The 14,696-nt window shown below is 43.4% G+C and overlaps 1 protein-coding gene across 1 annotated transcript in view; it reads right to left on the bottom strand.

The window, feature by feature from the left end:
• Positions 1-939: 939 nt before the first annotated feature.
• The window catches only part of ZDHHC8 (zinc finger DHHC-type palmitoyltransferase 8), a 28,605-nt gene continuing 14,848 nt past the window's right edge, over positions 940-14,696 (bottom strand). Inside the window, exons 8-11 of the mRNA XM_048323168.1 lie at positions 14,087-14,204; positions 13,200-13,309; positions 7,026-8,062; positions 940-5,797 (exon numbers count right to left, since the gene is read on the bottom strand). Coding sequence (XP_048179125.1) covers positions 5,626-5,797; positions 7,026-8,062; positions 13,200-13,309; positions 14,087-14,204 — 1,437 coding nt within the window. The 3' untranslated portion in view covers positions 940-5,625. The remainder of the gene's footprint in view (positions 5,798-7,025; positions 8,063-13,199; positions 13,310-14,086; positions 14,205-14,696) is intronic.

Genomic DNA, 14,696 nt, shown 5'->3' with positions numbered 1-14,696 from the left:
TGCAAAATGAAAAACAACAACAATGAAAAAAATTAAATACGAACTTGGATAATTTACCCATTACTTAGAGAGAAGAAAGCCGAGATTGCGGTAAGCCAAGATATATTTAAATAAAATTAATTGAAAGAGATCATGGGCTTATATAACCCTGCTTGATGTAGCCAACATCAATGGAGCCTGGTGACTACAGTTTGGGCCATTTTATATAAAAGGTAATCTCTGCCACGTGAAGACACGACAGCACACAAATATGACTGGCATTTATAATGAACATGCTCGAATGGATCCTCACTTAATGCAATTAGCCTATATATGCAAATTATGGCATCAGAAATCCTGCAGCAGCTGCAGGGCTTGGCAGCTGTGTGTGTTGTAAGACAGTCTGACAGATCAAATGGACATATTTCCAAAGACTAGAAACAGGCTGACAGATGAAGATAGATTAAGAATTGCACACGTTTGGGATTTATAAACCCAGATGACCTGGACAGAATGTATTCAACAAATATCAATATAAAAATTTTTCCAGTTACTCTGTGGCAGTGATTCAAAACTGTGCTGGACCACAGGATCCCTCTTAACCCCACAACTTAAATAAAAAGCAGTACAGAAAGCTTTATTTAATGTTGTTTCATGGACCACTTGCTGTGACCTTACAAACATGATGCATTGGTCATAACTAGGAGACACTCTTTTAAAGACTTACCATACTTCCTGCTCTACCATAAGGATCTTGAAAATGAGATTTAGCCTGCAGTCACTTCTAATATTTTGTCACTTTTGTCCTTTGCACTGGAACTGGCCTTTCCAGTTCTGCTCTTCCAGTTCAGGATTTGCACGAGTGGAAGTGAGAAAGGGTAGCGCACCATGAACCATCTCAGCAAACGAATGCATCTGAGGCAGAAACAGACACTCAAAAATACTGAAGTGACTCAAAAGTTTAAAAAATATATATGTATTACGAGAGCCACAAAAAAGGTTACAGACAGAGCTCCACAAAGCCTGCACGGATACATTCCAACAATTCAAGGTGGCAGAACAGGTGAAATACAGACCATAAAAACGGTTCGACATTAACTTTCCAGACTGTCAGAGACAGAAAAGCTTGACCCCATCTTTCCCACACACACAAAAAAATATTGACTATATATATATCTCTCTATATATCTCTAGTCTGGACCACAGATATAGTCCGAAGAAAACCACATTGCAATTTCCATATTAGGCTTGTAGGAGAGTAGGCATCATCTGAGGAACGTCCGTTGTAAGGCCCGGGAGGGATCCTCGCGGGCCAAGTTGACACAACATCACGCTTGGTTAGAATTAGAACAGCAACACCCCCCAGCTCATGTGCTGCACATGGCTACCAACACAGAGCTCTGTGCAACCCCCCGAGCTGGCTGAACCAAACTGAGTAAATACATTTGTTTTGCTTAATTAAAAAAGAAAAAAAGCAGATGTAAGATATTAGGGCAGTTCCTGCTATCACCTTCCTTAAAAATTCAAGACTTGAAGACTTCTTTAATGTACTTGCTTACAGACATGTTTTGAGACTGTATTAATGATCTTCAGGAAAATATGCCACCCTGAGGCTTTTTCCCTTGTTCACTTCAGGTTATGTCTGCATCCAGTTTTGACATGGGGGCCAAATGCTGGTTGTCTGTCAGTGCAGTATTTGGCCCGGAGTTTCAAAGTCTTTGCTATTCAGACTTTCCTATGAGGTCAACAAACAAATTAGTAAAAAAAGAAAATATTAAGGCTTCAAGTAAAAATATTTCCTTTCTCTCCCACCCATGTAATAAGGTACATTTAATTCCATAATACTCAATATATTATACAATTAAAGATACAGAGATCCAACTTTTCAAGGCAGAAAAGTACTACAATGAAAACCTGGAGGCTAAATGGGAGCATATGAACAGGGAACAAACGGATAATAAAATGCAATATGCAATGAAAACTGATGCATAAACTAAAAAAAATCTATTGCTCTTTTTTAAATAAGTAATACAATCCACAGCTACAAATAAAAACATGTTGAAGATATTTAAGACTTCTGAAACATGAAATAAGCATGACAAAAATAAAGAAGCTACTTTACAGGATGTGTTAACTCGTGCTGGATTTTCATGGCTGATCCCCACCTACTATAAATTAGCATCAATTAAATGAGCTTTCATGGAGCTACACCAATTTATACCAGCTGTAGATTTGGCCTGCAGTGTCTGTAAAAACAGGGTATCTGGGCAGAAGAACCTTACTGCTGATCTGTAAACTGCTTAAAGAACTGTAACATGGGCTGGATTCTGCTCAAAAATTAGAATTAATAAATAGGTCCCCAGTCCCACAACAGGAACTATGGAACAGACACTTACATGTATGAGAAAATAGCTGCAGGTTCAGTGCCTTGGATGGAAATGAGGCTGGATTTGCTGCATGCAATCTCCTGTTAACAGTTCTGCTTAGATTATTCTTTCAGAAAATTTGAATTATTTACTCCAGGCTATGTGCACTGAATTAAATGCAAACCTCAAAAGGAAAAAAAAAAAAAAAGACTTTGGTACCATTGTAAACCTATGAAAAAGTTGAATGTCTCTCAACTGTGGGCAAAACTATTCACAAAATACATAATCTTTACTGCTGAACCTGTACTGACACAGTGCATCCTTTTTTTCCTCCCTTACCCCTTGTGAACTATGTCAAAATAACCCTGGATATTAGTGCTTTATACACACAATACTGTGTTTAGTCTTACTGAGAAATTCTCTCATGAACTAATGTAGTTAACTTCAAAGGCTCTTTGGCCCTTCAAGTTCTTCAGTAGCTTTTTCATTTATAAATGCAAGAGAAAGAACGATCAAAGTGGAGCATCACTGGGATGCAAATCTCAAATATTACATTGGTGCAAATTTTCAGCCTTGCTTGCATGAATTTCATGTACGTATTCAAAGATACATGATAAAATGTGCCCTTGTCTCTCTCCCTAATCCCACGTGTCTCATAACCCCTCTTTTTCAGGGCCTAGATATAGCATACATGATACTTTAAAAACAAGTAATTCTTGTGATACTCTATGCACCAGAGTGAATTCCAGTCCTTAAAGAAGTACTGCATCTTTCCTGAGGAGTTAACATCAGGGTGGACTGCAGATTAATAACAGTTCAAGATGGAAGAAATCTGTAAGGCCATCTGGTCTACCCCTTGTCCCTACAGGCTCACCTCTCACAGAAATTTTTTAAGGACTTGTCCAAATACAGTTTGACTGTCCTAAACAGTTTGTCTCCAAAACTCTGCTTGGAAGACTATTCCACTGCACCTTCCCCTCCATCTTTTCTGTCCCCTTCTAAATGTAAACCATTGATTATCAGTGACAACCCTTTGATTTACCTTTGGTTTTACAACTTTTAAGTAACATATTTGTAAAATTATGATACTCAATTTCCACTTCATTGCTTAGCCAGTGGCATGTTTTAGCCCTTTAAATCTTCTCATTAGCCAGCCCATCCAGTTCTTTAATATATATTGCTCCATCTGTACCTGATCCAGTTTGCCAGCATCCTTCTGGTACCATGGTGCCTCCACCTAAAGACAATGTTCTACATGCCAGTGAACAAATCTGCATAGAAAGACTATTGCTTCTCTGCTCTGCAGTGTCCCTACACCAGGCATTTAAAATATCACCAAGGCAATAAAATGCACACTGATTTCTACTTCACTCTCTCAGAACTTTGGCCTATTGCAGATGCATTGCTTTCCAGGTTTCTCCCTTCAGGCAACATAGAGCATTACACAGAGAGATGATTAACTTTCTTATGTTCCCTTCAACCTTTGTCTCCAAAAAATAATGTGATATACAAGGGACATAATAACCATGTATTGCAGCAGATGTCAAGATTCATCAAATCAAAATATAAATTTTAACCAGGCAAAATTAAGGTCAACATTTGCCTTCTGGAACAATTAATCTCAACATACATGAAAACAAATAAGATGTTATCAACACATTATGAACTGCTACCAAATACCTGGAGAGCTTTCCATTATAGCCAAGAACTGGAAAGGATTTAACCCCTTGAAACAAATATCCTGAAAAATGATGAATTTAGATCTCTCATCAAAACTATTCACCAATAGAACCAGGCGGGAAGTCGAGGTCTCATATGCAGACTGGCTCAGTGATAAATAGTAATTTTTAGTGACTTTGGCAACAGTCGTTCAGGATATTCTTAATTGCACACATGATCTGGCTAGTTAGCATTGGTCCAGATCTCAGTACTTTTGACTTCGGAGGTGGTAACTGAATGGAAAGGAAAAGGAGATAAGGAACAGAGAAATAAAAATCCATTTGTCCCAAAATTAGCTTTGCGAGAGTCCTCATATTTTTGACAAAAGTAATGCACCCCTTTCTTGTTTTTTACAGTAAAGTTGTCTTTAAATCCAACAAAGTAAATGTAGTTTTCTAGAGACAGGAAAAAGAAACCTCAGAATGTTAAATAGATTTGATTGATATTATTTTAAAAAGTTGTTCCCCAGGGGGAAAAAACCCAAATTGAAAATCATTTGTCTAACAGTATTGAAGACCAGAGGGAATGTGCTAGTAATTAGGCAGACAGAAAATTTATATCCTTTAGATATACGCTTGGCTCAGTTACACACACTGTAAATTCAACAGCTCATGGTAACCTTGCTGCGGGATTACACTGATGGCACCAGGGCAAGGCAGTAAACTCTGTTATTGCCTAAATCCAACAGGTAAGGAGGGTGCAGGGAAAGCAGCTGACGGCTGTTTAAAATATGTTTCCATCCAAACGTCCTTTCTTATCTGCTTGGTTTTGCTTCCGGATCAGAGAAGCCTTTCAAACCCAGAGGGAGCAGGAGGTCAGAGTGGCAGATCCTCACTGGTGTTGCGGTCCTTTTCCATGGAGACAAACACGCGCACACACACACAACTTCACACACAGGGAGGTGAATGGCAGACAGGGAGAAGCTGTTGCTATCCTTTCTCCTGCCCCCATCCGGGACCAGGGAGGCTTTTAAAGACGACATGGTGTCTGCAGCCCAAGTGGCCTTGCCTTGTTCCTTCCCAGGAGGAGGAACCTGAGCTGCAGTGCCCGGGGGACACAGAGCAGCTCCTGCCCAGTGCAGGAACCCTGCTTTCCATGGCGGCAGGAAATCAGCAGTTGGTCCTCTGGCTCCTGCTGGACACATTGCTGGCCAGAAGAACTAGGAAGGGACATGGGAAAACTGACTGATCCTGGACTGACCGTACTTTTTCACAGCACAACTGGTACACGACAGATTGGTTGGACAGACACGCGCACAATGGCTTTAGCGCTCTCTTGCAGGAAGGAAATCTGCTCTGTGGTGGTCTTAGGTCATAGCCAGTTCCCGCCTGTCAGTTCAGGAAGAGTCTAATAGACTGTACAGTTTTATTATTCCTTCAAGAATAAGGCTGCAGCTGGTTTTTGGCCAAAAGAGAAAGATGAAAACAGAACAAACCCAAAACAAGAAAAGGAGAGTGGCCGACTGCTGCTGCTCCTTCTTTGTTGTTATTTGAGTCTTCACAGTGCTCCTAGCTTCATGGCTGGCTGAGTGGATGGCTCTTTGTTTTTAATTCATTTTATTTTACACTGAAATTTCATAGGTTGTTCCACCTACTCCAGACACCTTCTTAACATTTGAGTGTCTAGCAGGGCTGACAGGCGTCCCCTGGGAACTTGATGTTGAACCCAACCTGGCTATTCCTTTTGGCTGTCCATTTATTTTATTGTGAGGTGTCTTCAGCTGCATGTCATCCCTGCATCAAAAGAAATATCAAAAGATGCAATATTAGTGACAAAGTGTGATAGCAGAATGGCTTCATTCAGAATAAGCAATTACCCCTGTCACCCTGAGTCCCAGCATTGCAAAATATTCAAGCCTGGGAGCAGGCTGGTTGAAGCCAATGCACTTGATGAAAAGCCACTGAAATGAGAGGATTAATTTGGCCATTAGGTTAGTGGACCACACCCCAGTAATATTTGTTCATTTAATTATTTGCTTAAATGCTTTGTTGATCCAAACTAATTGCATAGGCATTTGTAAGACACAGCAGGGTTTAACTGTCACCACTGCTCACTGCTGACCTTAAGCCAAACTGTGTCTTAAAATCAGAAATAAATTCTCAGAAAAAATATTTCCCAGTTAAATATCCAGTTAAACAAAACTTTGTTGCTCATCTCTGAAACAACTTGCTGACACTTAAGGAGACCTACAGTAATTGTTCTCCCACATTTCAGTAAGTTTTCCAAAATTGTTGGATAACAGGAGAGAGAAACCTGCAACCTCAACCAGAGGCCAGCACGGCGCAGTAAGTGCCAGATACAAAGGAAACTTAGATATTTCTGAAGAGCGCTCCAGGCCCCCGCTAAGCTGAAATACTGCATCCTCAGCAGGATCATGATCTCTTCAGGCTTTGCAAGCTCCACAGTTTCCAGAAGGAAAAGAGAAGCACATGCAGAAGCTGCAGTTGAGGATCTTGCTCAGATGGCACTTACTGAGGCTCTTGGCACAGCAAATCCTCTCTCTCCACGCTTTCTCACAGAAAGGAAAGAAGCAGCAAGGCCTTAAGGTAATGTTATGAAGCTCTGTGCTTTTATCAGCAGTTCTGTACTATGGACACTCAACACTGGGTGCACTGAGGGAAATATCCAAGCAATGTCTGGGTCCAGCCTCCCTTTAGGATGCAGCTCCACCCTTTTGTGCATAAGGGGAGGGATAATCTGCCTCATGCCTTGGAAATAATTCCCCAGTTCACCTATGATACTGCATCACTACAAATTTACAGCATAATTGACCACCTGCAGTTCCAGGTACAGCAGAAGTGCAAACATTTTGTCATGATGAGGTTTCTGTGGGGGTGTGACAGAACTGAAGAGCACCCACAAACCTCCTGCCCTCATGGCCCACAGCAAACACCTTATTTGGGCCGTGCTCTTGCTCACAAGCAGATTCCCACTGCTATCAGCCCCTCAAGCAGTACATACCTCTGTGCTCCCACTGACTGCACCTCTGTAATTTCCACAGTGTTTACAAACGACACAGCCTTCGGGCCTCCGTAAGAGGGTGACCTAGGCATCCCTGTGGGGGATGATGGGACCTGGTGGCCTGGGGATTTGTAGGAGCCATTGCTCACCCTGCCCTGCAGTGCTTGATGGGACTGCACATTATTATTGGCTAAATCAGCTTGCAGAGAGGTTGTGGAAGTCCTTGGTGCTCTTGTCATTGCACTTGAGAGTGAAGACACTGAGGACTGCAGTATAGGGTTCCTTGTGCTAAAGCTGGTGGCAGCCATCAGATTGTCCCTGGATCCGTATCTCATGGCCATGCTGCGCGGGTCTTCCGAGAGTGTGCTCACTTGCTGAAGGCTGTAGGAGCTGGGCGTGTCATAGACACCTGAGTCTGCAAACACCGAATCAGGGTGTGAGTGAAGGAGCTTCTCCCTCTCTTCCATCTCTTTCCTTTCCTGGATGGATGCCATAATTGTCTTGGAAAGGTTATCATAGCGGACTGGGGAGGGGTCTCGCTGATGCGGGGCCGGGCCCCCCAGCACTGGGCTGAAGCTCTGTGGTGGCTGGCGCTGCAGCTCGCTGCCCCGGAGGTGGCACATTTTGGCTGACAAGTATGGGGAGTGGTACCCGACAGAGCTGACTGCAGAATGGGCAATGCACTTCCTCCCTGAGGGAGACATGGGGTTCAGCAAACTGTCATACGAAAGACTCCCATTTCTGTTTGACAGGGAATTGGGAGAAAAGATGCTTTTGTAAGGGGTGGAAGCTGCCCCTTCAGACTTTATTGGATGAAGGGGCACTTTGTCTGTCCCTCTCCTGCCAGCAGATTTCAGGCTCAGGGATCGTGAATTGATGGCAAAGGAATCTATCTGGAGTGGGGAAGACTGATAGGTCTTGTGGAGGGAGCTCTTCCGGTAGCTGGGGATGTCCAAGCTGGGTTCGGACTGGTAATCAAGGCTCCTGCCATCCTCTTCTATCAAAGCCCCTTGACTGTGTCCCTCCTGCAAGGTGATCTAAAACAGAGATGAAGATGAGAAACAGAAGCCAGTGACACGTAATTACAGGTTTGCTCTCTCAGTGAGTGCATGGGAAGGACAGAGCTGAAGGTCTTCCCTCTGACCGTCAGCCCAGGTTCATGACAAGAAAATCTCCTGACTCCTGTTCAACATCTGGATTAGCACCTTAGAAGCAAAGAGTAGTTATTTTTACTAAGTGCTAAATAATAGTGACAGTAAAAAGTAAGTTAATACATGGACACTGAAAAACAGTGAATGAGAGACCTAAGGTGAGACTCAAGTCTCAGCCAAGGTAAATCAGATTGTAATCTGATGATACTGCCCTTGGAAAAAGCACTGCACTTCACGTTTTCTACAAACAGCTCTTGAGTTGAGGGATGTCAGGTTTTGTGTGCTGAGACAGAAATACTTTGAGCTTCATTTCAACACACTGGGGACCAGCACACCCTTATCCACTCTACTCTGTGCTATGAATATTCAGTAAATCTGAATTTCTGGTCATAGGTCTTCAAAATTCGGCACCTAACCTTAATTACAGCAGAGAGGCTCCTTCCCACCATTTATACAACAAAATGAAGCAATTTTCTCTTTTTTATTGCCTGTGTAGGAGAAAGTGGCCACATCAGAGAAAGAAACAAAGGCCATAATTTATTTATGTGCTCTGAAAACAGATAGGACTTCACTTTGTTTTACTCTATGAAAATTGCTCAGAGTTCTGTTCACTTTAAATGCCATTCTGTGCAGCAAATAGCTTTTGCTGTTATTTTTAAAGAAGAGTTTGCCATAACGCACAATAAATTGGCTACACTGGCTCTGCAAACAAAGAATTATTATCAGTCACATATTTAATAAGAAATGCAGTTGACATGGCTTTTTCTTTGGTTTCTTTTAAAGGAAAGCTATCAAAAGAAAAAACTGAATCACAAACCCCTGGTTTATTGTGGATTTTTAAAAAAAGTTTTTTCCTTTGAGCTATAAGATAGAGAAATATGTAAAATGGGTCACTCTCTTCTAGAGCATGGTGCTAAATTTGGCCTTCTCTGGAAAAAGGAGACCAAGTGACAGCCTGTAAAGGAGGATGAGAGCAATGACGTAGCTTTTAAGTATATTTGTGCTACTTATCCTTGTGTCCCAAATGCCTCTTTCCTAGCAGCTTTCACTGCTCAAAAGCAGAATTACATTGACAGACTGAAGAAGTAGTACAGAACAGACACCATGGCATTCCTCACACAGCCCAGTCTCTTTCCCTCTGTACCTCCTGCTTAGGCTTGGCATAAAAATGCATGCCCTCCTATCAGCTCGCCACGTGAAGCCCATTTTATGGTACTCCCAGCTGATACTAGAGAGTTGTGACTTCTATAAAACTGAACAAGCCCCCAGAGCTTGCACACCAGTCAGCAACAGCAACAGCACTGTTTTGGGTTAGAATTGAAACAGCAGTCCTCAGAGTGAAGGTGCTGTTCCCTGTTATCATTTCACAGCACTGTCCAGTCCCCTGGCCTAATCAGAACCTCCCCTGTATCTATATTGCATCTCTGGCTGTGCACTGAATGAACACGACAAGCCTGTCTTCCTTGGCTGTTGGGGTCCCTCCCCCGCCGTGTAGCCCTGGGAGAGGGGCCCTGAGGGCACAGACACGGGGCTTCCCTGCCCCTGCTCAGCCTCGTTCCCATTGGTTGGTTTGTGTTCCCTGCGCGGGCAGAAGGACCCTTGGTCCCGTGACTGGAACAGTTCCTGGGCAGAGCTCCGGCCATGCGGCTGGAGAAATAAACATCTCTGAAACAGCTATCAAGAATCTGTCTGTCCATATATATTTCCTTTCCACGGGACTCCTGGTTTGATATATGCGTGTTGCAGGATCCCCACTGCAACAAATGGTGGAGAATTGAGAGCAGAACGATCCCCGATCCCTAAGCGACTGATTTGTGTGAGTAAACCCTGGAAACTTTGGATTCCTCTTCTTGGTTTTGCTTTGCTATTCCATATCTAAACTATGGAGGAACGGTGGGAAGACTCTTGGCTCTCAGAGCCGCATATGGACATTTATCTTAAAATGATTCTTGAACAACGATTTGTAAATTTTAGCTTGATTCAAGCTCAAAAAGAACTGAAACACTTCCTGGCATGGTTGTTTAAGAACTTTTTCTATGTTTCTTGGGATTTAATTATTACCAAGGGCTTTTGGAAAACCGTTTGGACACAGTTAATACTGGAGTCAAAATATATGCCGATGGAAGAATATTTTCGTGAATATTATTTAGTTACCGAGACTGTTGAGCAATGTCAGCTGTGTCCTGGCGAAGGGAAGCGTGGCGCAGGGACCGTGCGGCCCAGGCCACGTGCACCGAGCGCTCTGCGAGCAGCAGCGAGGCAGTTCCCGCGCGCGGGCGGAGCCACGCGAGCCGCAGTGTCGGTGGCGGAGCGAGGCGCGGCGGGAGCGGCGGGACTCGGCGGTGCCCGAATGGCCCCGCGCAGTGCGTGGTGGAGCGAGCCCCGGGAACGCCCGGCCGAGAGGGGCGGCACGCGGGCGGTGGCTGGCGGCGGTGGCGGTGGCACGGAGCCGTGCCCAGCCGAAACGCGCGCTGGAGCAGGGCGCGGGGGAGTCGTCGCTCGGGGGCCCGGCCGAGACGTGGGTGCAGCGCCCGGCAGCGGCAGCGAAGCTGCGACCAGAGGAGGCGACGCACGGAGAACTGAGCGGCGCGGCCCGGCCCGGCCCGCGCAGCCCCGAACGCGACCCCGGGAAGAGCGCGCAGGCACCAGCAGCCCCGACAATTCCAACACGGGAGCGACCGAAAGAGAGAGCAAAGACGCAGCGAGACAGAAAACAGCAGCCACTCGGAAAAAGGAAAAGATCATAGTAACTAAGACCTTAGGGATAGTAAAATGGTATAATGTTAAGCAAAATTATGGTTTTATAACAAGGTGTGACAACCAGCAAGACATATTCGTGCATAGAACTGCTATTAAAAAGAATAACCCTGAAAAATGCATCCCAAGCTTGGGAGATGGAGAAGTCGTGGAATTCAAAATTATACGAGGTAGAAAAGGGTTACAAGCATCGCAGGTCACTGGGCCTGATGGTGTTTCTGTAAAAGGCAGTATATATGCAAAAAATCGTAGTCATGTTAGACAGTATCTCCCTTGTAAACCCCCCCTACAGTCTCCCTTTCCTAATCCCACCTTTCCCTTTTACCCTATGTCCTATTACCCCCAGTGTATTCCTAATCCATTTTTTCATCCATGGTTTCCCTCACAAAACCATGCTTTTGCCAATTGTTTCCCCAAAAATCCCTTTCCAATGCCGAGTGGGGGATGAAAAGGGGGAGGGAAGAAGTTAAACCCTCTCCTGCCTCAGTTTCCCCACAAAGCATGCTCAGAGAGTCCTGTCTCCCTTCTGTCAGCCCTAAGATGTTCCACAGAATCTGTTTGGACATTTAAAGACTCAGGAGGGTGGCTTGTTTTGTCTTGAAACTGTTCTTGTTATGTTTATCCAGTTGTTTTCATTCTCCTTTTATTAAAATAAAATGGGTGAGGTGTTGGGGTCCCTCCCCCGCCGTGTAGCCCTGGGAGAGGGGCCCTGAGGGCACAGACACGGGGCTTCCCTGTCCCTGCTCAGCCTCGTTCCCGTTGGTTGGTTTGTGTTCCCTGCGCGGGCAGAAGGACCCTTGGTCCCGTGACTGGAACAGTTCCTCGGCAGAGCTCCGGCCATGCGGCTGGAGAAATAAACATCTCTCTGAAACAGCTAGCAAGAATCTGTCTGTCCATATATATTTCCTTTCCACAGGACTCCTGGTTTGATATATGCGTGTTGCAGGATCCCCACTGCAACACTTGGCTCCCTGACTTTTGGCATTATGACTCAGTGTGCTGTGGTTTCCACAGCTCAAAATTGCTAGATGATGCCTGTAAATAGACTATTTTGAATTGGATGCCAAGCCATTTTTCACGTAATAAAGTGAAAATGATAGGATATTAAACTTCTTGGATACAGTGAACACACTGTTGTTCTTGTGTTCCCTTTCATAAGCCACTCGCTTCTTCATTAAGTGGACAAATCCAGAGAATAAGATTTACCATTTCTGCAGTAAGACTAAAACTCAAACTTGGTCGTAGCTGGAATTCCACTATCACCATCTTTCTTTTCCAAATGAGAAGGATTCATGAAAAGCTTTCCTCACCATTTAAGGAACATTCTGTCTTATTACAGTGTTGCTGCAGTCAATTATTTTTATCTACCATATTTTCCTTTCCTTACTTCTTTCATAATACTCCTTCCTATCACCCCCTTCTTGTTATTCCATGGGTGACACTGAAGGACCTGATGAAATTAATTTTGAGAAAACTGCACTGTGTGTGGTATATGTTTTTAAGGGTGTCTCCACTGGTGTGTGAAGACTTGGATATATATTGCAAATATACAAGTTAGACCAGTGATTTTCAAACTGCTGCTCTCAGGCCCTGGGGGCCAAGGAATATTTGCAATAAATCCATGAGAAATAAGTTTCATAACTTCTAAGCAAAAGAAAACTATCAAAATTCCAGAGCAAATCTGTCTAATTGTTTGGACCTCAGTTTTCTTGATAGGTGAAAACGAAGCCAAGTATTAGGAAGGTGTTTTTTTCCATATAACCCAAATGCACTGAATAGGTGCTAAGGAAGGTCAAACACGAGGAGCCTTCCATTAATTTTCTCTAAAATATCTCTTGGGATGCTTTAAAAGTTCTTTCTGTTTTGCAAGCTGACATCCTAAGGGATCAGTGAGTACACTGACTGTTGGCTAAAGGGTCTGATCCAGAGAAGCACTCAGCATGCCCAGCTCCCTCTGAAGGGAATGTGAGGTGGCACCTCTGCCAGGAGAAGCCAATGGGAGGTGACACTTCTCAGCATCTCAGGATCAGGCCGAGACACCGGAACAGTGGCAGCACACGCCTGGCAGCGGGACAGCCGTGTCAGCAGGGGAAAGCTGTGAAATCAGACATGTTTCCATAAGGGGCACAGTGAAAATAATACACTGTCGCACAACAGTGCCAAGTGTTGTTATTTACTTTTACACTCTGACATTCACTAGGGCCCTGCAGTGAATTCATGCTCAGCTCCACACTGCCTGGGAGCAGAAACTCCGGGGCTCACTCACCTGCTCGGCCGTGGCGTGGTAGTGGACTTTGGGATTGTTGCTGAAAGCTGGTCGGTATTTGTACATGGCAGGAGTAGGAGGGCTGATAAGTTTGGGTGAGAGGCCACCTTCTGCAAAAGGAAAAAAAAAAAGTACTTTCTATTAAAATGTGTGTGGAAAGAAAGCTGTCAGCCATAATTCCTTGCTATCTATCCTCCTCTGCAAACAGATCTGCTCTGGAGAGAATAAAACTTGCAGTACTTTTGTGTAGCATTCCACCAAAATCAATAGGGCTCCTATGGCAGTAACAGCACATTGCTGCCAGAGCTTTCTTCTACAGAGAAAAAGAAACAAGGCACAAAACATATTGAGTGGGGTGACATGCTTCGGTGAGCAGTAATTTTGCCTAATTTGAAATACTAAATATTTGTGTTGAATTCAGCTACTAGCTCTGTCTGGGAAAAAAAAGGTTTTTTTAACAATATCAAAGCATTAAATTTACATTCTCACAAATGAAATAATTCAGTTTGCAATACCTAAGAATTTCATGCTAATATTTCTGATTCCTTAGTTAAAAATGACATTTTTCATTTAAAAATTTATCAAAAATTTAAGAAGGGGTTTGAAAGAGTTTATAAACTCTGCAAAACTGACATGAAGCATTCAACCTAGGCTTGAATGAACCACTTCAAGCTGGCTTTTCTCTCCCTTCCCTGCTGTTAATTCCCCTAGTCTGGAAATATATATATAGAAATCCTATAAATAGAAAAGTCCTATAAATAGAAAAAAATCCTATAAATAGAAAAAAAGCCTTCACCCAGATGTTTTGAAAAAATAGAAGAAACCTTTTAAAGAGGGTGAAATATTTTCTCATTATAAAAATAAAACATTGATCATGCCAACTGTACCTTCACTGGTGCCCAGCTGCCCTTTTAGCTCAGAGTACTTGCTTGGATCTCCTTTGGGTGGAAGAGGTGGTTGCACATCCATATTTTTATCCTCCAGACCTTCCAGGCTGATTTTAGACTGAAAATGATCAAAAAAAATCAATCATTACATGCAGCTTGGTTAAATAACAGCGTGTGTCAGAGTGCTGGATGTACCAGAGAACCAGAACTACCTACACCTATAATGACAAACAGGATTTAGCATCCACTCCAGACAAGGACTGTCACTTGTAAAATTAGCATTGTCATAACCAGCCAGGAGAATTTTAAATGCACTATCCTGGTCTACTTGGCATGCTAAATACCATTATCATCACGCTAATTAATATGTGGTAGAAGACAATAGTGTTTTCTAGCATTTTTCAGTAGCTTTCCAGGTAGCTCTCAGCAAGTAACTATCCAAAGAGTGTAGGAAGTAACTATCCACAAAAATCTTCCAAGTTGGCTTCCTTTGAATCCACTGCTTTTTATAGGACTAAACAAATCCTTCTCTACTATTCATGCCAGGAGAAGCTGAAAAGAGAAGAGGAGAGAAGAGAACTCAGCTCCTGAGTCAATATTCCTTGACCTG

The sequence above is a fragment of the Corvus hawaiiensis genome, chromosome 18 (genome assembly GCF_020740725.1).
Source record: "Corvus hawaiiensis isolate bCorHaw1 chromosome 18, bCorHaw1.pri.cur, whole genome shotgun sequence".
NCBI classification, from domain to species: domain Eukaryota; kingdom Metazoa; phylum Chordata; class Aves; order Passeriformes; family Corvidae; genus Corvus; species Corvus hawaiiensis.
This window is presented reverse-complemented; position numbering and strand designations above follow the sequence as displayed.